Below are 27,191 nucleotides of genomic sequence, written 5' to 3' on the forward strand. Positions count from 1 at the left end.
GGTGCCCCGCCCTGCGGTGACATCACCGGCAGCCAATGGGCGGCTCCCCGCGCATCCGGCGTTGCCATGGAAACAGATACAGGATTTGGGGAGGGGGGGGGGGGGCCTCCCATCCGCCCACACCCTTCCACTTAGGGCCCCCCCCCACCCCACCCCAAATTTTAGAGGGGGAAGGCCATGGTGCAGGAGGGGCTGAGGCCTGGCGAACTCATGTCAGCGATGGCTGGCACATCTGGGGGCCGTGTCTCCCCCCACCCACGGGTGACGGGGAGAGGGAGCGTGCCCTCCCCCCCCCCGCACCCACGCTCCCCCCACCCCACAGGGGCACGGGAGCACCCCCAAAACCCTGGGGCCAAGCACCCATGGGTGCCCCAAAGGGAAATTCCCACGGGGGGGGGGGTACTACCTGCCCCCCTGCCTGCCCCACCACCCACATAACCCCCCCAAAAATTTGGGGGGGGGGGGCCCTCAGCTCTTGCCGAGGTGGGTTCCAGCCTCGGGGGGATCCCCATGGGGGACGGTGCCTGTGCTGAGTTTGCCAGTGCTCAGCTGCAGCCTGCCACGCTGGGCTGGCCGATTCTCCCCACCACCACCCCCGCAGCACCCTGGGCCCAGCCAGGGTGGGGGCAACCACCCCCTGACCCCCCCCCAAAAAAAACCCCACAGATCCCCACCCCACTATCACTGAGCCGCAAGCCCTGAAATGCCAGGGAACACCCCAAAAGAAGACAGAGGATGACTTCAGGGGTCAGAGAAGGACCCCCGGGGGTGGGGGGTGAAGCTGGGGGTGGGGGGCTCTGCAGCTCGGGGGGGGGCTCTGCAGCTCGGGGGGGGGCTCGGGCAGGCCCCACAGCATCAGTGCCTCTTCCAGCAGCTCTGCCCCCAGTAAATAACCCCCCCCATTTATTTACAGAATTGACCCTTTTTCTCAGCTGCCCCCCCCACCCGAAAGGGCCCACCCCTGTCCCTGCTCCAGGGGTCCCTTGTCTTCCCCAAGGAGAAGGTCCAACCCCACCAGCATCAAGATTGAACCCAGGTCCATGGGGACGGCCACCGCCACCAAAACAAAACAAAAAAAACCCAATACCCCCCAAAAAAGTCTTAATTCTTATAAATCGCGGGTGATCACCCATCTGACCTCAGGGGTTTGGTTCTTCCCAGGTTTAGCGGGTGCTGGGATCAGCGTATGTTCCAGGATGGATTTTCATGGAATCTTGGCCATCAACATTGACCAAGTCCTGCTGGTCATTCACCAATTTTGCGTTTCTGAAGGCAGTTTATGAGTAAAAGTAGGAAAAAAATATTTAAACGTGAGGAGCAAGTGATCTAGAGCTATTATCGAAGTCATTTCCTACCAAATTTCAGTTTTACGCAAAAGTTTCTGAATTACTAAAAAAAGCCACCGAGAATCTTCGTCAAGCTTTGTCCTCACCTTCGTCCTTCGTTTTAAAAAGTTGCGTTGTTTGGCCTGAAACATTTTTTGGGGAAAAAAACCAGCAAATCGAAGCAAACCATTATCCCAGAGCATTTCTGCCAAAATAGTTAAAATTTGGGAATTTTAAAAGCCGGTGCTTTATCGCCGCACTCTCAAGGTCAATCACGGATGCGACCATAGATTCCACAAAGCAAAACCCACAGAACCTTGGCAATGCACCATCTCACTTCTCCTCCACCATGAGCCTCATCCACCACCAATGGCATCTTGAGGTCCTCAATGAGCCTGATCCACCACCGTTGGCATCTTGAGATCCTCAACGAGCCTGATCCACCACTGTTGGCATCTTGAGGTCCACCTGGCCCCAGCTGCTTATGCAAATAGCTTTGACTCTGCAGGGAGATGGTCCGTTCCCACCACTCTGTCCAGAGTTTGCTCCAGCCCAACATCAGGGAAAAACGACCCTAGAAGAGATTTGCTGTTCCCATTCCAGGATGGGCACCATATTCCACTCCCGCAGGCACCGAAGATGATCAGAAACCCTCTGCCGCATCTCCAGAGCATCCACAACTTCTCCAGCAACTCTGGCACCTGAACTGTTAATGGGCATCTCTGCTGGTTCCTCTCCCCCGGGGATGCTGACTTGAAGTTCCTCATGGAACACGCCCCCAGCCTGAGCAAGCACCGACTCATCTGCTGTGTAGGAGGTGCGAGACCAGGTGTTTCATACCCTGCAGACCCAGGATGGATAGAGGACCTTGTGCGGAGCCCACCCTCAGCTCTCCAGCCCAGACGTGCCCTTCAGCTCCACATTCTCACACAACACTCACCCTCTCGCATGTCCTCCCCCCCCGCCTCCCCGATACGTGTGTGGGCAGCGACACGGGGGGAAAAACGTTGATTTTGAGAATACAAAGGGCTGGGCTCAGTCACCACACCTTGTTATAGAGTCATTTGAGGCAGGAAGAGAGAAAAAAGGAAAAAGGATGTTGAGAAGCGTCAGCTGCCAGCCAGGAAGCCAGAGACCCCCCTCACTCACAGCGCTCCGGTTGTTCCCGTGTTAAATGGGAACGCACACCAACAAAATTCATTAAAAAACAGACAGTAACGTCAACTAACGTGGGTGCCAAACACCATCCACCTGGCTGGTGGTGAACACAGCTCATGCAGCTCACGGCGACCACGGCCCAGGGCTCCTCCATGCCCACCCCAGCCCCTCCTGCCTCCCCAGGACCATCCCGCTGCTCCACCAGGTTGCCCAGAGAAGCTGTGGCTGCCCCATCCCTGGAGGGGTTCAAGGCCAGGTTGGACGGGACTTTGAGCAACCTGGTGTGGTGGGAGGTGTCCCTGCCCAGGGCAGGGGGTGGCACTGGGGGGGCCTTAGGGTCCCTTCCCACCCAAACCATTCCATGATGTTATGATCAACTGGGATCTTCCACCCCTTTTATTTACTGAGCTCTTCCCATCGCTCTGGTGAGCATCAAGAGGCGGATGCCAGCCTGAGCGCTTCACCTGCCCAGGGAATTTTGCCTCCGCGTGGGGAAAAAACCCAGATTATCTTAATGAAACTCTGGAACATCCTTCAGTCAACACCTCCCCGATAACACGCAGGGAGAAACGCGGCTGTTACACGCCCGCTGGCCAACCCTGTCCTGGGCTTTAGGAGAAAGAAAACCCACTTTCCAAAGCTCTAGGATCCGAAATCCCTGGTAGCAAAAATTTATTCTCATGACTGAAGACAAGGAGAAATTTATAAACATATTCTAAGCAACCAACCAATAAAACAGTAAATATTCCAATACCTGTGACTTTATATGCCGTCACCCGGCAGCAGAACATCCAACACGGCGGTGCCACGTGCCACCACCACAACCAAGGAGCACGAGACCACGCGCACGTCACCTGTCCTTGCTCCTCCCCAACCCCACCTCCGCCAGGGAAGTCCCTTCTGAAGGTCCGCAGTGGATCCGAGACATCCTCCCAAGTGACTAGTGTCCAACGTTAAAAGGAGAAAAAATAAAGCAGCACACACTCATTTCAAAGCCCAACAAAGACACCGACATTGTTAGATTCTCCTAAAAAATAAGTAGTTCCAATTCATTTTTTCTCCCCCCGAAAAGCCCCGCGGCGCCTCGGCCGAGGTTCAGCGCATGAGCAGGCTGTGCTTTGGTCCGTCCACTCTCTCCAGCTTCTCGAAGTGTTTTCTGGCGTTGCGGATGTTGATCAGCGTCGCCGCAGAAGCTGGGACGGAAAAAAAGGGACCCGGGAGATAAAAAATAAATAAATAAATAAAATTAAAAGGGATGTGAGTAACCGAGTCCTCAGGAGTTAACGCGCTGCCTAAAAGCAACCTCCCCCATCAGCAAGCTCTCTAATTTCACACACACACACACACACACACACACACACACCCCGCTCCCCAGCTGGGCAAAATTTAACACTGGGAGGGCTGGGATGTTTGTGGATCATCCAGGAAGGGTCTGAGCGAGCCAGGGACAAACAGTTTGCTCCCGGGGAGAGCTTCCCGAGTCACCCCGGCCGCTCATCTGCTGCTCCTGGAGCACGACAATATCACAGCTGCTAATTCAGCCACAGGGCTTACAGAAGTTTGCCCTAATTCAGTAAAATTCCCAAAAGGAGGAGGAGGAACCACCAACGCTGTGAGCCGTGAGGCTGTCCCGGACAGTGTCTCTGAACGAAGCACCTCAAATCCCCAGAGGAGCAGTTTCAGTTGTGGAAACAGTTAAACAGTCACACGGCCGCTGCCTGCAGTGGCTTCTTTAAGATAAATAGATGCTTCTATAATTAGAGCCTTTGCCCACCAAGACAGTCCAGGCGGCAAGAGCGAAAAAAAAAAAACAAACCAACTCAGCTACGATCCATCTCTGCTTCCTCTCGGAAAAAAAAAAAAAAAATTAAAAAAAAAAAAAAAAATCACCGGGGCTGCCAGATCAGCCCAGCCCAAAATAGGTTATTAGAGGCGACCTGCTAAATCAGGTCACATCTGCGAGAGCGGTTCCCCACTGCTGCCGCGATCCTCCACCCGGCAGCCACAACCAGCTCGGCTCTCGCCTTCCAAAAAGTCACTTTTTAACCTTCTTCCCCCTCCCTCTGCCCAGACGGGGCAACCCAGCGGGACGGCGGATCCCCTTCTAGCTTTGAATCACAATCACTTTTATCGCTTTAGCATTTTCTAAGAGAAAACACGGTTTAAACGAGACTTATCCGGCTTTTTTTTTTTTTTGTCCCCGCAAAGAAAAACAGGCCAGAGGTTTATCTCGGCTTCGACTTACGTATGGAAGGGTCTGACATAACCACCATCACGTATGTATTTGATGTAAAGATGTCAATGAAAGCAGCAAAGTTAGAGTTCCTGACCTCCATGCTCTGGAAAGAAGCTGCCAGCTTACTGTGAGGGGGGGGAGAAAAGGAAAGAAGGGGAAAAAAAAAAAAAAAGGAGTAAATGGAATATTATTGTAACGTCGCTCAAACAGCTTTTGTGCCCACAAGAGGCAACATCCCATTATCCGAGTTGTTGGTGACAAAGAAGTGTTTGAATCCCCCACTTGGCAAACGCCACCAGGTGCCACCACAAGTTTGGTTGTTTGGGTTTTGTGTGTTTTGTTTTTTTTTTTTTTTTTAAAGGAAAAAAAAAAACCTCTTTAGCTTTAGGCTAAATGAGAACAATATAAACCCATCTACGCGTTGAATGGTGACGGTAACTCCAGACGGTTACTCCAGACATACAACCCCACCGACTGCTGGAGCCTGCGCCCAGTCAGTGTCACTTGTCCCACAGATGGAACAGCTCAGCCACTCGGAAGGACAGTTATTTGTGGATAACCAGGAGAAATGAGTATAAACCCAAAATATCTGGAGTCAGTTCTGTAAAACCAGGCAGGCACTTCTCCATCCTGCTCAGGACTCAGGTATCACCGAGGGGCTGCGGACCCTGGAGCCCGTTCAAAAGCCGAGCACCTCCAAAGCCAGCTTCCCACTCTTCCATGGGAAATATTGACAAATAGTGTCACGGAATTGTCAGGTGTGGAAGGCACCTCTAGAGATCATCCAGTCCAACTCCCCTGCCAAAGCAGGGTTGCCCAGGGCACATCACTCAGGGCTGCATCCAGGCAGGGCTTGAAGATCTCCAGAGAAGGGGACTCCACACCCTCCCTGGGCAGCCTGTTCCAGGGCTCTGCCACCCTCACCGGAAAGAAATTCTTCCTCGTATTTGAATGGAACTTCCCATGTTCCAGCTTGTGCCCGTTGCCCCTCGTCCTGTCACTGGGAACCACTGAGAAGAGTCCGGCTCCATCCTCCTTCAACCCACCCTTTAGATACTTACAAGCATTGATAAGGTCTCCCCTCAGCCTCCTCTTCTCCAGGCTAAAGAGCCCCAGCTCTCTCAGCCTTTCCTCATCAGGGAGATGCTCCAATCCCTCCATCATCTTAGTTGCCCTACGCTGGACTCTCTCCAGTAGTTCCCTGTCTCTCTTGAACTGGGGAGCCCAGAACTGGACACAGTATTCCAGTTGTGGCCTCACCAGTGCAGAGTAGAGAGGGTGTCTGCAAATCTCTTCCTCCTTCCTCTCACTAATTTATCGGCTCAGTCCTGGAGCTTCCCTACCTTGCCCAGGAGAAAATGGTTGTTTCAAAACAAACCATCAGCAAAGGAGGAAGTTACAAAATATAACAATTAACTCAGTTGTGTTTAAACACGGAGCAGTTTAACTTCGGCAACTCAGCTCCCTGAGGAGTCGGGGAACGAGTATTAATGTGGAGAGCCCTCCTGCTTCTGGATGGAGCCGAAATACCTGCTGGGGCATCTTCCCTACCCAATAATTAAACCAACTCACCTGCAACTTAGCTTGAATTGTTTAATAATGTTGCTGATTTTCTCAAATCTGTGGACGTCCCGCTGTTCTTTGCATTGATAGTGAGAAATGACCTGGAAGGCGGAAAGAGAGGGTAGAGGGAGTCAGGAATTGATTTCAGCACAGGTTTCTCAGGCTCAACAGCAATTCTGGGAAAGGGGTGGGAACCGGGACAGGGATTCCCTTTTCCTTTTGCTGATTGAATCTCGGAAACTATTTGCAAAAACATTTGTGGTGCTTTCAGGGTAAAACAAGGGTAATACAGTCACCAGGAAGCCTTTCCCAACGCAGAGGCAGGTATGCGAGATATGCAAGAGATACTATTGTCCACTTGAAGTCTGAATACTCCAACTTCCCAGCAATTCAATTCCAAGGAAAAGAAAGTGCAAGGAGAGGGGAAAACAGGTTGGGGAACCAGACACTTGACAAATGCTGGAATGGCTTTTCCTTCCCAAGTCTCTCCTGCTGCAGTTTCTCAAGGACTAAACGGGAGAAATTCCCCACCCTGCAGCAGGCAAGATGCCCAGCGCCGCTCTCGGAGCCGGAGCGAGCCCCTTCCTCCCTAAGGAAAGCAGAACCAGCTGGTTTCCCAGGGAGTTCTCTCTCCATCAAGGAACTGAGCCGCCTGTGCTCAGAGCAGTTCCCCTCCTCTTCTTCCCATCCAACAGCAACCCCCAGACCTCAGCGCCTGGCTGCAAAGATTCCCAGGATCCAAAGCCTTTAGGAACACTTGCAGGGTATCCACAGCTCCATCTCCACAAGGCTGGTAACCTACAGATCTTTATTCTTCAGCCACATCAGCTAACGGGCCAGAACTGCATTTACTGGGGGAATGGCACACAATCTAATACTTACATCACCTTTTTCCCACAAAAAACCAAAAAGGAGTATTTTAAAAACCTTGTGCCACCTCCTTTAAGCTCTTAAGAATCACGAAACCAGGTGCTGGAAGCGTCAGACAACCTTGTGCGAGGATGTGAAACTCTTTTCTACCTGTGGAGTCACATTTAACAGACTTGTGAGAACTAAGTTTTTTGGGTTGTTTTCTTTTCTTTTTTTTTTTTTTCCTTGAGCACCTTAAAAAGACCATCATGTGCTTCCTACTTTTTAAACCTGCCCGATTATTCACACACATACAGGTTTAGCCAGATTCAAGGATTACACTCATACCAAAGCCTTCATTGTATGCAAGTTCAGTCCTTAACTTTCCAGATGAGGTTTTTTTTCTGTTACTGTCATTTGAATACAATTTCAGAGTAAGATTTCACCTCAGGAGAAAGGAGTCCTGGGGGAAGTTTAAATATGAGTAAAGCAAGAAGAAAGAGTCCTTTAAACAGTCACCATTACACTGAAAATAAGCAGAGAATTTTTGTAGCAAAGATTGTTCTTTTTCATTAAAAAAAAATATATATATATATACTTACAATGTTACATACAGCTACGGTGGAACTATTTATTCTCTACAAAAGGTCAAAAAGCAGAACTTGCCAGAAATGGCAGGTCTTTCCTTCTGAGAGTTTAAGAAGTGAGAAAAGTAATGGCTCCCTTTCCACCTTCCCTCCCTCATTTCAGAATCGGACACCTGGCCCTGAAGGAAAGCACCGAAAAAAAGTCAAAAAATCCTTCTTTCAGGTCAGGAGGAGTTTTGGTGCAAAGTCTGACGAGACCAATCCAGAAACCGAGAGTATGGACAGACACGCAGCACCGGCGGCTTTAATCAATACGTTTTACCTTCAGAGACAACAGACTGGAAGCAGAGTTACTGTGGAGCCGGTAACTTCAAAAGCCATTGCAATCCAATCGCTTGTGAGCCCCTGTCCATACTCTGGGTTTATAGAGCATCAGAGAAAAAAATAAAATAAAAAAATAATATCAAGACAAGTTAAAATGCCAGGGCAGGAGGAACTGAAAAGGCTTATTTGAAGCTAAAGAAGGTTCTTGCCCTGTGCAGGAAGGAATTCTCAAAAAAAAGTCCCACAGCTGACAAGAGAATGGGGATATGAAACCCTCTCACGGCTTGGAAGAGGGAAATACCGACCAAAGCCCTCAGTTCAACTGCTAGAAGTGGAAATTTTGGGAAGGTCCTGTGGGCCACGGAGTCACGTCAGCTACTTTCAGTATCGCAAGGCCTGGATCGACACCTTCCGCCACCTCTCTCTGGGCTACCGCCACCTCTCTCTGGGCTACCGCCACCTCTCTCTGGGCACTTTCCATCCCGGGAACTCGGTCCTAGGCTGGGCAGAGGAACCCAAAGGGCAGAACCGCTGTATTCACCAGGAAAGTGGCTCTCTCGAACAGCAGCACTTCGTCTGCCTCGATGATCTGAGCAAAGTTCCTCAGGTTCATTTCCAGCTGCTGGACATTGGGGATCAGCTGATAGACTATACTGGACCAAGCCTGTCAGTAAAGAAAAACACAACGTAAGGGCTGCATTAGCACTTCTTGTTACGAAACATGCTCAAAAACTGATTATTTGCAGTGCTGGGTGTTGACAGCCCAGGCGAGGCCGAGAAGCTTCTCCCACCTCCGTGTCCAGGTATCTCTACTACAGTGGAGACAACCAGTGGTATCCCAGACCCCACATCAGTCACAGAGAAACTAGAGTATCATTAAACAGGCTTAAATCATCCTAATTTGCTTCCGGTGTAGCCAGAGAGCACTCACTGCTCCCACACCTGGAAGACTCTGACGCTGCAGTGCAGAGTGACAGCAAAAAAAAACCATTCCCTCCTGAAACTAAAGCAAATTCCCGGGAGGGTAAATGCTCGCCTTTTATCAGTGCTGCAGAGAAACACGGGAAACAATTCCACGCTGGATAAACATGACTAAAAGATGCAGAAGCTCTTTCTAAAGTAGCCAGGCAAAGCGTTTAAGCAGTGTTAACAGACTGACACCATGATCCCAACATGTGGAGGGCTTTTACTTTTTCTAATTAGAACCAGTATGCTCCGATGCCATTTACAACAGCCAGTCTCCAGAAGGAGCTGCTGCAGAACTAGAAAAGGCCAGTCACTAACAAACCGGTAGCAATTAACCACTCGACTCCCTCATGTTCTTGTTTTCGAGGAGAGGAGAGGAAGCCACACAAACCTTGTAAAGTGTTTCATCCCAGATGGAAGTTCTAAAACAAACACATTCCAAGGGACGGGAAAGGCGCTTCAAGTCTTCCTCACGCTCTTTAAAAATCTGGGAAATAATAAAAAAAAAAAAAAGATGAGCAGCTGAGTGTAACTATCCCTGCCTTTGGTGTGGTTGCTGTGTGGCATTTACAGAACGCACTTCAAACAAACCTCCAGCACCTACAGTTCTGGAGAAGAGACAACAGCAAAGCAGGACAGGCTAGGCCAGCACAAACCCCTTCCACGGGAGAAGAAGGGCCAGGCAGACCATGGCTGCCTTGCAGTAGATCTGACTGGGGCTCAGAGCTGAAATAATTGCGGGTGTTGGGGAGCGGGGATGGAAGCGGATACCCCTGAGCATCTCCAGGGACCTACATTTTGACAAGTCACAGGCAAACGTTCTGTCACTGAGAGCAGGACAGAGAGAGTGCACCTGAGGTTCATCAATACGAGCAGCTCCGAGGCTTGTACTCACAGTCTTCTCTTCTCACACCATACTCTGCCCTTAAAAGTTATGGTTACAAAAAAAGGGGAGTGGGGGAATGGCAGAGACCAGCCAGCCTCCTGCCAGGGTCCTAGACAAGAGCTAAAAAAGCAGCAGCACCGACAGCAATGTGCCTCTGCAGGAGAAGACACGATGACCACCTTCTCCTCAGCCTAAGACATTTCTAGGAACACTTAGGAACATTAACCGATCCCCGTGAAATGCTGCGTAGGCCAACACTTACCACTTGGGTCCTGGGATACCAAAGGCTACAGTGAGATTTACAGAAACAGTGATTTGGCCCAGAGTTTGCATGTTCCTCAAGAAGCAGATACCTTAAAACAGACCTCGATGGGTGTGCAGTGACACACATTGAAAGCACACCTGAAGTAAGGCCCCTCTTCTGTCTACCCCTCGCTTCAGGGCCTCGCTAGAGTCTGCACAACCATGTAAAACCAGCGCTCGCCCACCAGTCCCAGAACAAACCTGGACAGGACAGCACCGAGAAGGCTTTATAGACTCAACCTTCAGCCTGGAGGGAAGGCAGATGGAAGTGAGGAAAAGCTCCTCGAATCAACCCTAGGAACAAGCTCTTTGGGGTAATTCTGCACCAAGGAGGGCAGAACTCAAGCTGGAAGAGGAGGATCACCACGCTCAGGCAGCACGAGCGATCTGAAGCCAAGCTGTTCCGTGGAAGAAGTCTGTCTGTGCAGGGAGGTCAGGGCGGTTTCAGCCACCGCACCTCCCACAGCCTCCTCTGCAGCTGCCCGGGAACGTACTCACCAGGAATCAGAAGAAAGTTTAATAAGTTCTTACTTCAGACAAAAGCCAACAGCCTAAAGGGGCCTCCAAACTCGCTGCCAGCCAGGGAGTGGCCAAGCAGCCAGGGATGTGCTGGTCTAACCCACAAAGCTGAGCTTGGTTTTGGTATCGGCAGTTGGTTGCTCTTCAGTCCAAGGTGAAAATGCAAGGCTGGTAGGAACTCAATATCTTCCAAGCTCCCTGCAACTTTCAAAAGCCCCGAAAAGAACAGAAAATGCCAAATATCTCCAAAAGGTTGATGCCCAGCCTTTGCTGGGGCAGAGGAGTGTCTACGAGGTGATGTCTGGGCAGGAAGGCCAAACTGACAGAGAACAGAATCAAGCGATACAAACCACCCTCTAGGTAACTGGGAAAGATTCACCTCTTTTTTATTTTGGTTATGTTTTTGGACTGAGAGCACCAGCTAAAGAGAAACCAACTGGCACTGTCACCATCACCATCCGCAAAGTCATCCCAGTGGTGAGCAGGGAATCTAAGGTTGTTGGATTTCTCCAGTTCTACCTCCCTCCTGGAGCCAAGGTCTGGTGAAAGTACTAGAATCAGTGCTATACAAGAAAAGGCTTTGAGCAGTTGTCACTAAAAATCATGAGTTCTGTTTTCCACTAGATTATAGGCAAGAGATAGCGATGCCATACAATCTAGAAAAAGCAGAAAAAGCTTAGAGGGCTTTGACAGATCTTAGTATCTGAGGAACCCTTCCAGGAGCAGCGCTGACGGGGCTGCACTTGAAGTATGAAACCGCAACGCATCAGCACAGTCAAATTTGAAAGCATTTCTATTTGAAAGCATTTCTATGGCAACTATCAGCCTCTTACCAAATCCCGCTGATCCTCCTGCACCAAGTCCATCTTGTGCACTAGACAAAAGATCTTGGCATCGGGAGAGTTCTGAAGGATGGCCTCTAAGCACGACTGGTAGTAGTGCATGTCCTTCTCCAGTTCCCGGCTCTCTACATCAAAGACGTAGATGAGGACTTCTACGTTGCGGAAGATGTTGTCCCGCTGACTGGTGAAGTAGTTCTCCATAAAGGTGTCCTGTCTGAGAAGGAGCAGAGCAACAAAGTAAAGAGACTCCCCTTAGAGCAGGTGGGAAAGGTACTACCTGTAAAATACCTCCTGCAAGAAAGGCAAGGTTTGGGCTACAGACCCCATCAGAGGAGTCCAGACAAGTGCCCCACAGGTGCCTGTATTCCCCATAAAGCTCCCTAAGCATTTCCAAGCCAGGTTGGATGCTCCTGAAGAGCTCAGCAGGCTCCCAGGAAGCTGAAGCTTCCCTCCTGTCAGAGCAAATGGAGCTACGTTACGTCTGGACCCAGACTGGCTTTTGGAGAGTTGCGTATAAAAAAGCCACAGCAGCAGAAGCTAAAATATAACCAAAACCATCAGCACGGCCTCTTCTTACTGGATTTAACTTTTTGCTGAATATGGCTCAGACAAGGCATGAGGCCACTAGAGCTCATGAAGCTCTGTCAGCGGGGCAGCGCTCTTCAAAAAGCAGCTTCCAGGAGGCACAGGATCACAGTCAGCCTCCAGCGTCCCTTCACAGCATGCACCCCTTTCGGATCAAGCTGGAACCAGCATCCTCTCCTGTCACCTCAGGAGAAAGTCCAGGTGAAGGGTTCGGGCTTTGTGCCAGCAGAAGGAAGCAGCCAGCAAGGGAAGGGTGGACCTACGCCCGGCTCCTTTTATGTAGGGAAAACTCAAGAGATGGCGTAATCATGCCAACCTCTTCCACCCACCTCCACACGCGCTCTGTTCCCTTCAAACACCAGCAGCACACTCATCCCTCCGGGGCAGGAGGGCTGCTGTTTGTTACACCGTTCCCCAGAGCTAACAACCCCCAACCGTTCCGAAAGCAAAAGCAGCAGCAGTACCTACCCTCCGCAGTCCCACAGGTTTAATACCAGGTTTCCTAGAAATCTGACATGGGAGTGCTCCACATCAACTGGAAAGAGACAGCAGGAGTTTATTGGCTGTACCACCCGCCCAGATCAGAGCTACCTCCTCGGGCAGCCAAAACCACCCACAATTCATAAAAGCCCGTAAATCAGTAGCTGAAGGTGCTACAGAAAAAGAGAGTTCCCAGATGAATTCAAGCCTTCCTACTCTCTACCCAGGACTCTATTCTCCTGAGAAGCCCAACAGGTGGTTCCCCTTTAACAACATGTTCTCTGATCTTTGTGATATTTTAAGAATGACTTTCGTTCCAGCACACTCTGCAAGGCCTCAGAAATAAGGCGGTAACACAAAGACCGTAAACTTTATGAAGAGGCCAAGTTTACAGCAAAGAGGAAACGTCCACTGATCCCTGACACTAAGTCCTCTTCCTCCTGCTTCCCAACCAGGAGCGTTAGATCCTGACAATCCATACCCCTGTTTCAGAGGAATCATTTATTGCTTTTTCAGAGCAGGGGAATAATAATAAAAAAAAAAAGAGGCAGAAGACATGAATGAAGCCTGATGTGTCATCCTGCCAAAACCAGTGCTCAGCTGGCCAAGAGCAGGAAAGCCTGCCCACTGAGGAGGACTACGAGGAGGCTCTCAACACTCCAGTAACTGGTGGAGCTGCAGCAAAAGCTGCTTCCTGATCAAAATAAAAAGAGTTAAAGATAAAAGTTCAACAATAAAGCAGCAAAACTGAACCCAGTGTTGCCTTCCCTTCCACTCCAGGTTCCTACCTGCCCTCAGCTGAACTCAGGAGGGAAGTTTCCTGTGAGGTGTGGCAGCTGGGAGGACCCACAGCCAGCCAGCCACCCACCCCAGAGAGGAGGAGAGGCAGGGATTGCTGGAGGGAACAGCCTCACCCCTTTAATGAAGGGGGTTTGAGCCCTGAGAATTCGCAGTTCAAACGAGAGGAGCCTTACTTGTGGCACCCAGGCGCCGCGTGTCCCTGGCGATGTAGTTTGCAAAGATAATGGACCTCATGCTGGTCTTCCCAGACCCACTTTTACCCATCAGCAGCACCTGGGAAGAAAAAAAAAAAAAAGAACTGAAGAATTAGCTACTACCACAGAACAGCAAGTCCTCCACGGCTCTCTCTGGGTTAACATCTTGCTGCCGAAGCCACCCAAACACAGAACAAACACACTCGAGATGTGAACGCATCAGAAGAGAGAGGCAAAGAAGAGAACGACGGCTGGGAAAGCAGGAGACAGACGTCCTCACCTCCTTTCTACACGTGGTCACCGAATGGGGGTCAGACCAAAAACCTTTCCACCTTGTTCACATTACTGAATGACGCCTCCCACCTTCCCAGGCACCTCTGCCCTTCCAGGCACCGCATTCCTGGTCCTTCAACCAGCTGCTGGCCACGCAGGAACCACCAAACCCCCTCTTCCCAACCCATGCTGGCAGAGGACTCTGGAGCTCACAACCAGCACTCAGGGAAGAGCAGGAGCTGCTCCCGAAGCCTCCCCTGGCACCCGCACGGCTTCCAAAGGCCTGGCACCACAGGTGAAGGTGTGATGGTTTTGATGACAGCAAAGGACTTTGCCAAAACAAAAGAACAGCTTTATCTCAAGCCTTTAAAACCAGGCTGGAAACAATCCCTTGCCCACTCAGCACTGGGATTCTCCACCCGTTACTTCTCTCTTAATCTCGCTCTTTTCCTTCTTGTAACACAACTCAGTTTCTCTTCCCCAACAGAATGAAATACGAGTTATATTTTAAGTTCCACGAGTCAGAAGACCAGCAAAAAGTTAAAAGCAGATGGGACAGTCCCGTTGAAGTGCACCAGGCTGTCGTGGCGGGGGAGACACCTGACTCCAGAGTCCTCTTTGCAGATCATCGGGGCAAAGGAGAGGTAACACCTTTGGCAGCCAAAAACTAGGAGATGATTCGGGGGGGTGGGGAAGGGGGGAGACAGTCACACAAGGCAAGGCTCTGCATTGTGATCTAAAAATAAAAATATTAAAAAAAAACCCCAACAGCGACAGCCAACACAGACTCGCTCACAAACACAGCTGTTAGAGGAGTTCCAGTTACAAAGTCAAATTCAGCCTTTGGCAACAGCTCTGAAAACGGATCATCAAGGATAGGTTTAACGAGAGGGCGACTGGCCCCAGTGCCTGCCCAGCCCACACCAGTGCCAGGCACTGGGAAAGGCGCTCCCTTGACTCCCAGACTCACTCCTCAGCTGCAGGGCAACAGCTGCCAGACTCTCAGGGCAAAACAGGAGAGACAAAACGCCTTGGTGATTCAGTAAGGTGATTCAGAGGACTTCTTCTGAGAGAGGGAAGCTGGTCAGCCTTTCTGCAGCAACCCCCCAGAAAGCCATGCCACCTTCTCCCCTGAGCTACACACAGAGCAGAGAGAGAGAACATTCACATCTCGTATTTCATACCGCCTGTGGAAGAAGCACATGCAGAAACTCAACAGGGCTCCAAGGCAGCCCATGGGCAAACCCACTTCCGAAGTTTTAGACTGCGGAGGCCTTTCAAAGGGCTCAGACACCCACACGTAGGTCCAGGCAGGAAACCCAATCCTACCACACCACGGACAGGCAGGCGTATAGTCTCCACACAGCCGCCTGATGGCTTTGGATATGCTTACTGCTGGAATATCCTCCCCTGATCCTCAGTAAAAGGGTTACTCCTTCCCTGTGTGTGAAGTTTCACACTCCCAGGAGCCCCCAGTGGATCATGGGCTCCCCACACAAGTTTCTGTCACCCAGCAGAAGGGTCTCCCTGGGTCCCAGCAGAGGAGGTTGGAGAATTCCTCTTCCCTCACGCTGCCGGAGGTCAGCAACGAGCAGAGGGTTTTGCAACACTCACCAGAGACACTCAGGCAGCCGTTAGCGCAGACGGCTCTGCAGCGAGCCTGCCCCGCCACCAGTGCCAGCGAACACACTCAAACCCAATATCGATTTCTAGCACTTTAGGCAAAGGATGGATCTGCTGACTCCGAGAGCCTTATGAGGCACCTGACAGCCACAGAAGACAGGGAGGTACGGATGCAGACACGCAGCGACATTAGCAAACGCAGATGGGGAAGGAAATCCCAACTGCAAAAGATCCTCCTTTCCGTTCTTACCTTTTTCTTCATGGCTGTGCTTGGCATCACCCACCTACGGAGAGAAGACCATCTTCTTACATTGCTCCACTCCGTTATGGGCTTCACTCCCACACCCAAATCCCACCCGCAGAAGCGCCCTGCGAAAGGGGAAGCGCTCCCACACCAACACAATTCCCCCCGGCCTCCACCAGGCACCTGACAGCTTCTGCTCCAGGCGGTGGGGGGAACTCCAGCAGAAGCCCCCCCCCGCTGCCAGAAAACCCTCTGAGGCGCCCGTGGTGATCAACGCTCCTCTAATTACACGGCCGAAGCAGGCCTAAGCAGGGCCAGCGCTGGAAGGCAGCGGGAGACACCCTCCGGGCTCTCCCAGCACCGGGCACCCAGGGCTCACAGGGCCGCCCTCACCCCCAGCCCCTTCCCCGTCCCCTCGGGATGCTCCGGAGCCCGCACCCAGCAACGCAGAGACCTGTCCCCCACCCCGGGGCGATGCCTCCGGTCGCCCCCCACCCCCGGCCTTCCCCCAGCCCCACCGGGCCCGCCTCGGCCAGCGCCGCCCCCCTCTACCTCTAGCCGCGATAGACGCCTCCCGGGCCGGCTGGGCAGTGCCCGCGGGCGGCGGAGCTCGGCGGGACGGACCGCTCCCCGCCCCAGCTCCGGGGTAGGCCTCAAAGCCGCGGCCTGGCGTGATCCCGCCGCCCCGCCGGGGTCTCGCCGCGCCCGGGGACCCCCTGCCCCGCCCCCCCCCCCCAGCGGCGCTCACGAGACCCAGGGCTCGGCGGCCGCCGCCGGTCACGTGAGCGCTTCCACCCCGCCCTCTCCCGCGAGCGCCCCCCTCCTCCCGTCATGTGATGCGGAGCGGGGCAAAGGGGGAGGTGACGAAGCATCGGCCGCCATCTTGAATGTGGGCAGCGCCTCTCTGGCAGGCAGGGCGCTATGGCGGCGGAGGGAGGGGGAAGGCGGAGCTATGGGGCGAGCGGAGCAAGCCGTTTTCAGCGTCTCCCATATGGTCTAGCGGTTAGGATTCCTGGTTTTCACCCAGGCGGCCCGGGTTCGACTCCCGGTATGGGAAGCTTCGTGTTTTTTTTCGCCCGGGAGGCGGCAGCGCCTCCCGTTTCCCTTCAATCTCCCCTCGCTTTCTCTCACCCCATTTTAGCACCTTTTCGGCCAAATTTCTCGAGACCCGGCAGCCTCCTGAAGCTCCGCCGCTGCAGACCGTGCCTCGGGTACATGGGAGGAGGGAGCGCCTCACCAAAAAACACGGCTTAACTGCTTTTTTTTCTCTCATGCGGGCGAGACAAGCGCCGCTCGCGCCACACAGACTGTTTTAACGCCCCGGGCACCGCGGTAGGGCTGTACTGCAGCGGGAGGCTGCTGAAGATATACAGGTGTAAAAATACACGCGTAGATACATGAACGAGCGCGTAGGGATAGCGCTATATGAAGCAAACCCCCTCAGCAAAGCCAGGCGCCGCCACTGAGAGCCCGCGGGGGGGGGGGGGGACGGGCGGCGGGAGGGAGCCCCGCGCGCTGCCGTGCCGCTCTGCGCATGCGCGCGGAAGCCGACCCTATATAAGCGCGGCGGGCGGCACGCGCCCCCTCAGGGCGGCTGAGGCGGCCGGAGGTACTGAGAGGATAGAGCCTCTGCGCTGTGAGGACAGGCTGAGAGAGTTGGGGGGGTTCAGCCTGGAGAAGGCTCCAGGGAGATCTTAGAGCCCCTTTCAGTCCCTAAAGGGGCTCCAGGAAAGCTGGGGAGGGACTCTTGATGAGGGAGGGGAGCCATAGGAGGAGGGGGAAAGGTTTGACACTGGAAGAGGGGAGATTGAGATGAGATCTGGGGAAGAAATTCTTCACTGAATTCAAATACTCGAGTTGTTAAGGCTAGAAGCTTTACTGGCAAAACCTCCACTTCAACAATCCAAAAGGCTCTAAAGCTATAAATATTACAGCTCAGGGCCTGCGTAGAAATAACAGCACCACCTCAGGAGACAATCCGCAAGCACCGAACGAGCAACCCTACTTCTCTGGACTTTCAACCTCTTGCTTTTACAATTGCTATGTCTGTAAATCACCAAAATAGATCTAGCTGCACTATTTCCTTTCAGGTTTTTGTATTAAGCAGTAAGGGCTGTTTGTACAGACACACAAATACGAAGATACCAGTATTCTCATCATTTTTTGTGGTAGCACAGGAAACAAACTAGGAAGATTTGCTCAGTTCCAGAAATATCTGGACTATTCTAACTGTGATGGCAGCCTAAATGCCTTTACCATTAAAAAAAAGAGAAAGACTGAAATAGCTTCATCCCTCATCTATTTAGTTGGCTTCGTTACTGCTGTTATTGCACTTAAATAAATCAGGGACTCCACAGAGTTGTCATCATTGATCAGGACCCACCTTTGTCAAACTGAGCTGCCAAAACTTAACGTATTTTGTCTAAAAGGGAAAACTTCCATCTCCCCGGGGTAAAAAAAAAGCAGCCTGTGATTCACTGTTCTCTGGTAAAACTTGTGCTAAGCACAAGGTAAGAAGATACTTTCTTCCAAGGGGGTCTGCAGTTCCTGCTCTGCGGGCTCTTCTCGCAGAATCTCAGAACGATGTGGGGTTGGAAGGGACCCCTGGAGACCATCCAGTCCAACCCCCTGCCAGAGCAGGTCCACCCAGAGCAGGTCCCACAGGAACGTGTCCAGGGGGTTTGAATGTCTCCAGAGACAGAGACTCCACCACCTCCCTCAGCAGCCTGTTCCAGGGCTCTGCCACTCTCACGGGAAAGTTCCTCCTCATGTTCAGATGGAACTTCTCATGTTCCAGTTTGTGCCCGTTCCCTCTTGTCCTGTCACTGGGCACCACTGAGAACAGACTGGCCCCATCCTCCTGACACCCACCCTTGGTTTTCTCTCCTCCAGAATAAAAAGCCCCAAGTCCCTCAGCCTTTCCTCAGCAGAGAGATGCTCCAGGCCCCTCATCATCTTTGTAGCCCTCTGCTGTCCCCTCTCCAGCAGTTCCCTGTCCTTCTTGACCTGGGGAGCCCAGAACTGGTCCCAGTGCTCCAGATGGGGCCTCCCCAGGGCAGAGCAGAGGGGGAGGATGACCTCCCTCCACCTGTTGGTCACACTCTTCCTGATGCACCCCAGGATGCCATTGGCCTTCTTGGCCCCCAGGGCACATTGCTGGCTCATGGGCATCCTGTTGTCCACCAGGACTCCCAGGTCTTTTTCCTCAGAGCTGCTCTCCAGCAGGTCAGCCCCAACCTGTCCTGGTGCTTCCGTGGACATAGTCAAAGACGTCACCTTCACCTTCTACTTGCAGGTCCTTCCCAGCATCTCCTGCGAGCACCTGAGGGGTGCGACTGAACTGAGACGCGGAACAAACTTTACAACTGAGGGAGAGTTACAAAGCAGGTACGTTTATTGCAGCGCTGGGTGCAAGGGGGATCGCTCCTCCTACCCTGCACACCCTATCGCAACGCAAGCGTTCATTTATGATACAAAACATGCATATTCATTAGTACAGGCTGGGTTATTACAATTAGTTCTGGGAAGAGGCCTAACTGTTATAATTATTTCTGGGAACTCATTATCGTAAGTCCCCTTCTCTTGCCGTATGTGTACTGCCATCCGCTGGTCGTGGGCCAGGGTCCTCTGGAGGAAGGCTCATAGTCTTCTTCGCCGTGTACTTTTCCCCTTTGGCTCAGAAGGCTGAGTTAGCCCAGCCATTACCCGCTTCCCACCAGCTGGCCACTTCTTACAGACAAGAGAGTTCCTGTTTCATGTCTATGTGTACCCTCTTATCCCTCAAAGCCTTCTGCAACAACGTTTCGGTATCCTGCCAAACCATTTGCTATGCTCACAATATTCAGCTTAGTGTTTCTCTTCCCGTATCAAGTCCCCCCTTTCCTCTCACCTTTGCAAATTCTCTTGCTATATGATGCCGTTCCCGTTAAGGGTTTTGGCAAAATACTTGCCACTTTCAATGTTCTGCCTTAACTTATGTTTCTTCCACTCTTCATACGTGTTTCCAGTTTGTTTACACATCCACATAACACACTGTAGCATACAACAAACTAATAATCCTAATACAATAATCATGATAACGACAACGAAGAGCTGTCTAAGCCATGTAAGATTAGGTAGCCAAGAAGCGAGCCTTTCCCAGGGGTTAGAAAACCCTAACGAAGCATCATCTTGTGATACTTGATGCAATACTTTTGACTGGTGCCAAATTCGTGATACGTCTGTTTCAATTATTTTCTCTTGATTTATATATGAACAGCAACTTTGATTGATTATCAGGCAGACTCCTCCCTCCTTTGCCGTGATTAGATCTAAGGCCATACGGTTTTGCAGGACCACCTTACTGAGGGACGATACTTCGGTTTGCAGTTTCTGGATGGCATCCATAGTAAGGTTTTCAATCTTTTCCACAGTGACTGAAAGATTTACTATAGCCTTTTCCAGTTCGCTTACTCCTAACTGGGGAAAGAACCGTCTTACAAAACTACGGAAAGCCAACGGCCTTTCCGCAAGGGGATTAGTCGGGATCTCACGTACCTTTCGCCAGTGTGTTCGTACAATTCCTGGTGGAGGATGCGAGTGATTATATACTCTATTCTGGGGAATCACATACCCTAAAGTACAGACCCCATCCCAAAAATCGGGTAATGATTTCCTAGCACGCCCATCCCCACATAGCCACCAGAGCCCATCAGGAGTACAGCTATAAGAATAATTAAGCCATAATCCTAATGTCACTGCCGGTGGACACCCCTCACGGGTATCATTGATGGTCTTTCCCCGTTCACATATGGTTCCATTAAGATCCATAGTTAGATTAAAACTAAAACTTCCAACCTTTGGGGCGGTATTATTGTTTCTCTTTATGAATAATGGCCTTTCCAACATCTGTAGGTCAAATTTAAGCGGGTAGACACTACTATTCCCGCAGGTATATTTCGGAACTCTGTGGTCCCTCAGAGGTATTGGGCTCCGGTGGCCCCAACAGAGGTGCTCACCATTGGGGAGTAAAGTTTGAATCTGCTCAGGAGCACAGTTATTCCCCAAGTTCCATACGATATTGTCCCCTGTAGGTAGAGTAGAATTATTTAAATTGTCATAAGGCCAACTCCAATTTGTATAAGACACTGGTATTCCAAGGAGGGGAAGTTCTAAATTCCCTCTGGGAAGGGCTGTGCACACCCAACAGTCGGAAAGGTTCAAGCTATCTACTACTGATTTGGTCATTCGTACGTACGAATTCCGATCCCATGCGCCCACAGTTCCTAACCATAGTCCTATGATGCTGAGGATCAATGTCCATCCTTTCGTTGAATGCGCAGCTTCAGAGGTCCAGCTGATGCTGACTTCCATCGTGGTTCAGGGGCTTTCTTCACTCTGGTATGATGTAGCCACAAGGCTTGTTCTTTAATTTTGACTGCCGTGTGAGAGGTCAGCAGCACCTGGAATGGACCTTCCCACTTCGGCTCCAAAGGCGAATCTGAAAGAGATGTGACATATACATAATCACCAGGCCCGATACTGTGCACGGGCCCATCGAGACCTCGGGCTCTAGTTCCTAAAACCAGTTTCCCTATTTCCCGAAGCTGTTTTTGCAGGCTTATTATATAATCCGTTAATCCCGATTTGAGTTGATGTTCCCGCCTGCACAACGTAGGGTCTCCCACACAATATTTCAAAAGAACTTAGCCCTTCCTTCGTTCTGGGCTTAGTTCTAATTCTCAGGAGTGCCAGAGGCAATGACTGAGGCCAAGACAAACTGGCCCCTTGACCTAGTTTTACAATTTACATCTTAATTAGGTGGTTCATCTTTCCCACTTGACCACTTGATTGTGGATTATACGGGGTATGTAGTGGCCAATCTATTCCTAAAAGCGTACTAACTTGTTGAACGACCTTCGCAATAAAGGGTGGCCCCCGGTCTGATGAGATTACCGCGGGAACTCCAAATCTCGGTATTATTTCTTGCAATAATACCTTGGTTACCTCCTTAGCTTTATCGGTTCGGCAAGGGAATGCTTCTGGCCACCCTGAAAAGGTATCTGTCAAGACCAACAGGTATCGAAACCCCCCTTTCCTTGGGAGCTCTGACAAATCAATTTGCCACTGCTGCCCTGGATAATTTCCTTTCCCTATTTGTCCGGGCTGGGCTTTAGGGCCTGTCTTAGGGTTATTCTGCAAACAGACTTCACGCTGCTGTGTTACTTGCTTGAGAGTGGTATACAAGTTTCGGGCAAATATAAGCCGGCTCAAATATTTCTACAGGGCCTCTGTTCCCCAATGGGATTTTCTATGCTCTGCCATGACTACGGCCCACAACAATGCAAATGGTATTAGTATTTTACCTTGCCCATCTATCTTTTTCTATTTTCCCACCTAAGTCTTCAATTAGTTTCCGATCTTCTTTGGAATACCTGGGTTCAAAATCAATTTGTATTTCACCGTCTGGGACCAAAGACTGTGCCCCTAAATCACTTTTCTCAGCCTCTCTTTTTGGCTTCACGGTCCGCCATGGCGTTGCCCAATTCCTGAGCAGTGTTCCCTTTCTGATGAGCTTTACAATGCATAATAGCCACTTTCTCGGGTACCTGCACTGCTTCCAGGAGTTTGAAAATTTCTTCAGCATGTCTTATATGTTTCCCTTGGGCAGAGAGGAATCCTCTTTCTTTCCAGACGGCTCCATGAGCATGGACTACCCCAAAAGCGTATTTGGAGTCTGTCCAGATGTTAATTTTCCTGTCTTTGGCTAGTTCCAATGCTTGAGTTAGAGCTATTATTTCCACTTTTTGTGCTGAGGTGTTTGGGGCAAGGGCTTTAGACTCTGTTACCTGATCTGTAGTGGTTACTGCGTATCCTGCCTTGCGGATGCCCTGTCGAACAAAGCTGCTTCCGTCAGTAATCTTCAGCATCCTCCAGCAGCTCCTCTTTTAGGTCGGGTCGGCTAGAGTAGACTGCTTCAATCGTTTCCAAGCAGTCATGCGATACCAGTTCTCCCGTAGCCCCGCTAAGAAAAGATGCTGGATGAATGTTAGTAACCACTATTTCCACATCATCCTGTTCCACTAGGACAGCTTGATATTTAAGGAACCTTTGTGGTGAGAGCCAGTGTCCTCCCTTCACCTCTAATACCGCTGATACAGTACGAGATACCAGTACTGTAATCTTTTGGCCCAGTGTAAACTTACGTGCTTCTTGAATGTTCAGCACCACCGCTGCTACCGCCCTCAAGCAGCTGGGCCAACCCTCGCTCACCTCATCAAGCTGTTTAGAGAAGGATGTCACTGCCCTTCCGTATGGTCCCAGGTTCTGGGCTAGGACTCCTAGGGCTATTCCCTGCTTCTCCTGAGAGAACAGCCAGAAGGGGTTGGTAGCATCTGGTAACCCTAAAGCAGGGGTGTCCATTAGCTTTTTCTTTAGTCGATGGAAGGCTCTTTCTGCTTCCCCGCTCCAGATAATGTTTTTTTGATCAGATTTCAACAGTTCGTAAAGCGGCTTTACCATGAGTCCGTAGTTACATACCCGTGGGTGACACAATCCCGTCATTCCTAGGAACATGCGGAGCTCTTTAGCTGTCTGCGGTCGAGGGGTCTGACAGATATCCTCTTTCCTCGCTGTCCCTAGGGTCCGTTGGCCTGCAGTTATCTCATATCCGAGGTAAGTCACTTGCTGTTGAGCTACTTGGGCTTTCTGTGGAGAGACTCGATAACCATTAAGTCCGAGGAAATTTAGCAGACTAATTGTCCGTATTACACACAGTTCTTTCATCTCGGCGGCTATCAATAGATCATCTACGTACTGTAACATTATTCCAGCTCCATGTGGCCGCTCCCATCGTTCCAAGTCTTTGGCTAATTGATTTCCGAAAAGGGTGGGGCTATTCTTAAACCCCTGCGGTAACACAGTCCATGTTAGTTGTGTCTTTCTTCCAGAGTCTGGGTTTTCCCACTCAAATGCAAACAGCAGCTGGCTTTCTGGGCTCAAAGACAGGCAAAAGAAAGCGTCTTTCAGGTCCAATACAGTAAACCGAGCCAATTCAGGTACTAATTTAGTTAATAATGTGTATGGGTTTGCCACGACAGGGTGCAGATCCTCAACAATTTTATTAATAGCTCTGAGGTCCTGTACTCTTCCATAATTGCCATCTGACTTCTTAACCAGTAGAATTGGAGTGTCGTATTCCGAGTCACACTCCGTTAATAGCCCATACTTGATGAACCGGTCGATTATTGGCCGGATTCCTTCCCTATCTTCCACTCTAAGGGGGTATTGTCTAATCCTTACAGGCCACGCTCCCTGTAAGGGAAAGTGATCCTTTATGTCCTCCCCCGAATCCTTAAGACGATCATTAGCCAGATCATGGGCCATTTTCAAGATTAATTGCTTTTCAGTTTCCGTCATATGGTCTAATAACAATTGAATATCACTCCAGTCAGGATTATGCTGTTTTACTAGGAACTGGAAATGCTTGGTGACCCCCACGGGGTCACTTCGGTAGCTTTTTGCCACATTTTTCCACATTTCGAGATCAAACGAGGAAAAGGGGATTTGTATCAGGATAGGATCTCCCCCTGGTCCTACCGCTTGCCTTAGGGGCGCCTGCAATACTGCTTGCTCCTTCCGACTCCGGGTGTGAGAGGACACTGGGCTACCTGGAGGGGTTCCAGGATCGGAGCCCTCACTCTCCCTTTGTTGTGTCTCCCACTGGATCCAGTCTCTTTCCGGTGGTCTGTAATATTCCGGTAGGTCCCCCTCTCCAGGGTCCCTCACCTTCCCCGGCTTCATACACCTCTGCCCTATGCTACACGCTGAGCAACACCTTTTCAACTTTTCTTTTCCTTCTTTCTTATTCTCCTTCTCTAAAGCTAACGCCATGGGGTCCTGCGGGGCCGTCAATCCACAGTCTGTTCGATACTCGGGATGATTTCAGAGGGTAAAGAACACATCCGCATACGAGACCTCATCCCACTTCCCCTCTCTCCTCAAAACCAACATCAATTGCAGTAAAGTATTATAATTCAGTGTTCCATTAAAGGGCCATTTCTCCCCATCGTCCAATTTATACAAGGGCCACCACCGATTACAATACTTTATTAAACTCTTCTCATCCGCACTCCCACCTGGTTGTCCTCCTATGCCTTGGTGTCGTCGGCAAACTTGCTGAGGGTGCACTCTGTCCCACTGCCCATGTCTCTGACAAAGACGTTGAACAGCACTGGTCCCAGTACCGACCCCTGAGGAACTCCACTCGTCACTGGCTGCCACTTAGACATCGAACCATTGACCACAACCCTGTGAGTGCTGCCATTCAGCCAGTTCCTGATCCACCGAGTGGTCCATCCATCGAACCCATGGCTTTCCAATTTTGAGACCAGGACGTCATGTGGGACAGCGTCAAACGCTTTGCATAAGTCCAGGTAGATGACGTCTGTTGCTCTGCCCTTGTCCACCAAGCCCGGGGCAGTATCGTAAAAGGCCACCAGATTTATCAGGCACGATTTGCCCTTGGTGGAGCCAAAGGTGAAGCCAAATCAAAAACCGTTAACCGTTTGCCACAGACCCACACCGACCGGCCAGCAAAAATTAAATCGTAACACACGGTACCGGAGTTTTACAACAGACGACAGCAGTCGTGGCAACGCCGCGTACAGCTCCCGCCCCCACGGCCAGGAGACCCCAAGCCACCATTCCGCAGGGTGCGGCGCTCGCCCCGCTACTACGTTACGGGGACTCAAAGCCCACCACCCCAGGGGCGAGCACCAGGGCTCTTTGCCTCGCGTAGGGCATCTCCTCAGGACTCACAGGCATCCCCTTCCCCAACTACAACACACCTGCTCCGCCGACGATGGCCCTTCTCCGTCCCTGCCGTGACCTGGGTGAGCGGAGAGTCCTCCCGAGAAATCTCGGGGGCGCCCAGAGGAGTCCCGTCCTCAGCAGCTCGGAAACCGCCCACAAACTCCTGTGGTGCTTCACAGGGAGCCGGCGCTGCTGCTCTGAGGGCAAAGCACACGCCTATAGAGGGTGAAACATTCGTGGGCCTCCGCCGCCCGGGGCCGGCTCCCCGCACGCCCCGGCCCTCCCGCCGAGCCCCGCCGAGCCGGGAGAGCCCTTCCCCGGCCCCCCCCGCCTCGCCGCCCCCCGGGCCCGGGCCCTAAACCGCTCCTCAGCCCCCGCGCAGGGCCCGGGTCCTCCCGCTCCGTCACCCTCGGCCGCCATGACAGCCGGACCAGCCGGAAGTGACGTCATAGCGCTTCCGGTGGCGACGTCCGCGCGCCGCTCGTCACTTCCGTCCTGCCGTCCGCGCGCAGCGGCGGCCGGCACCGCTCCGGCTGCCCGCCGATGGGCCGGGCCGCCCCGGAGGAGCCGCCGCCTCCCCGCGGGGCCTCTAGGGCGGCTGGTGGGGCCGGGCCGGGGGCGGCCTGTGAGGGCCGGCGGAGGCCGCCGCAAGAACGCAGGGCGCATGCGTGAGGCGCGCGGCTCGCTGGCGCCCCCCGTTGGCCGGTTCGCAGCCCGGCCTCACGCACGCGCCGTATGAGCGCGGCCGGGCCCCTTCCCCCGGTAACCGGGCCCTTGCCCCGGGCCCCTTCCCCCGGCAGCGGGCCCCGCCGACCCCCAGGGCCTGCCCCGAGCAGCGACCCCGGCCTCCCCACAGGCTGCCATCTCCGCCCCCTGTCAGTGGCGGCAGCCCGGTGGTGTCAGCGGTGGGTTAATTTCCAACAGGTGCTAAAGAAATCCGTTACAAGATCTCCCTCTGTTTCAGAAAAGGGAGTTTTTCAGCATCTTTCGGTGCAGAAAGGGCTGAGGGGAGGCGGGGGCGGCAACCAGATCGCCTCCTTTTCTTTCCAAACCCGCCGCAGTGGAAGGTGCTGCTCTGGCTGTGGCTGGTCGGGCGCAGCAGCACCCTGCGCAGTGCTTAAACGGGGCACGAAGGTAAAAATTCAGCCTGGGGAATAGCCTGAGAAAAGAAAAGAATCAGGAAAAGTGGAAGAGGATGCTGTGGGGACACTGGGGGGAACCCCAGCCCGGCTGGAAGGGACGGCCTGGCCTTAGGCACCGCCTCGGGGATGGAGAAGTGTCTTAATCCAGCCCGTAGGAGATAAGGTGCTTTTAATTTCCACCTTTAATTAGCAAAAGCCCTGTAAAAGCAGATGGGACTAGAGGTGTCTGTAGCACTGCGTGCTGTGGAGCATATGCAAAGTTAAAAAACAGCCCATAATAAACAAACAATAAAAAGCCCTGAGAATGAACTTGAAGGAAACTTGGCTTCAGAAAGCGACGTGGCTCCGGGGAAGGTGGAGTGGCTGTGAGGGAGGTGGAGTGGCTGTGAGGAAGGTGGAATGGCTCTGAGGGAGGTGGAATGGCTCTGAGGGAGGTGGAGTGGCTCCATCCGTCACAGCCACACTTTGGGAACGTGCTCTGCCGACGCGACAGCAGCCT

The 27,191-nt window shown here is 52.0% G+C and overlaps 2 protein-coding genes and 1 non-coding gene across 4 annotated transcripts; 1 reads left to right on the plus strand and 2 right to left on the minus strand.

The window, feature by feature from the left end:
• Positions 1-3,117: 3,117 nt before the first annotated feature.
• On the minus strand, positions 3,118-16,485 carry LOC141464373 (ras-related GTP-binding protein A). Of its 2 annotated transcripts, none has more exons than XM_074147250.1 (10): positions 16,311-16,485; positions 15,765-15,798; positions 13,598-13,697; positions 12,612-12,678; positions 11,550-11,772; positions 9,400-9,495; positions 8,584-8,706; positions 6,292-6,383; positions 4,729-4,844; positions 3,118-3,676 (listed from the first exon to the last, which is right to left on the minus strand). In XM_074147250.1, exons 2-10 carry the CDS (start codon positions 15,789-15,791, stop codon positions 3,579-3,581), a joined length of 942 nt encoding a protein of 313 aa, XP_074003351.1. In that variant the 5' UTR covers positions 15,792-15,798; positions 16,311-16,485; the 3' UTR covers positions 3,118-3,578. The 2 variants fall into 2 exon arrangements, with proteins under 2 accessions (XP_074003351.1, XP_074003350.1); XM_074147249.1 differs by lacking the exon at positions 16,311-16,485 and adding an exon at positions 16,197-16,271 and having other exon boundaries at positions 3,120-3,676.
• Positions 16,486-16,743: 258 nt separating this feature from the next.
• Positions 16,744-16,815, plus strand: TRNAE-UUC (transfer RNA glutamic acid (anticodon UUC)). Its single transcript has one exon. It is a non-coding gene; the product is annotated as a tRNA-Glu (tRNA).
• Positions 16,816-19,135: 2,320 nt separating this feature from the next.
• On the minus strand, positions 19,136-20,901 carry LOC141464701 (endogenous retrovirus group V member 1 Env polyprotein-like). The gene has a single exon (XM_074147773.1). The coding sequence runs from the start codon at positions 20,643-20,645 to the stop codon at positions 19,665-19,667; it is 981 nt and encodes a 326-aa protein (XP_074003874.1). The 5' UTR covers positions 20,646-20,901; the 3' UTR covers positions 19,136-19,664.
• Positions 20,902-27,191: the final 6,290 nt, after the last annotated feature.

The sequence above is a fragment of the Numenius arquata genome, chromosome 5 (assembly GCF_964106895.1).
Source record: "Numenius arquata chromosome 5, bNumArq3.hap1.1, whole genome shotgun sequence".
In the NCBI taxonomy this organism is placed as follows: Eukaryota; Metazoa; Chordata; class Aves; order Charadriiformes; family Scolopacidae; genus Numenius; species Numenius arquata.

What these genes read in the sequence shown, in the direction of transcription:
- LOC141464373 (XM_074147250.1), bottom strand. Translation starts at nt 15,791, where the DNA reads ATGCCAAGCACAGCCATGAAGAAAAAG. An exon ending in GCGGCGCCTGGGTGCCACAA is followed by an intron (nt 12,679 to 13,597) that starts GTAAGGCTCCTC and finishes GTCTCTTTCCAG; the next exon opens with TTGATGTGGAGCACTCCCAT. An exon ending in CAATTCAAGCTAAGTTGCAG is followed by an intron (nt 4,845 to 6,291) that starts GTGAGTTGGTTT and finishes CCCCCCTCACAG; the next exon opens with TAAGCTGGCAGCTTCTTTCC.
- LOC141464701 (XM_074147773.1), bottom strand. Translation starts at nt 20,645, where the DNA reads ATGTTGGAAAGGCCATTATTCATAAAGAGAAACAATAATACCGCCCCA.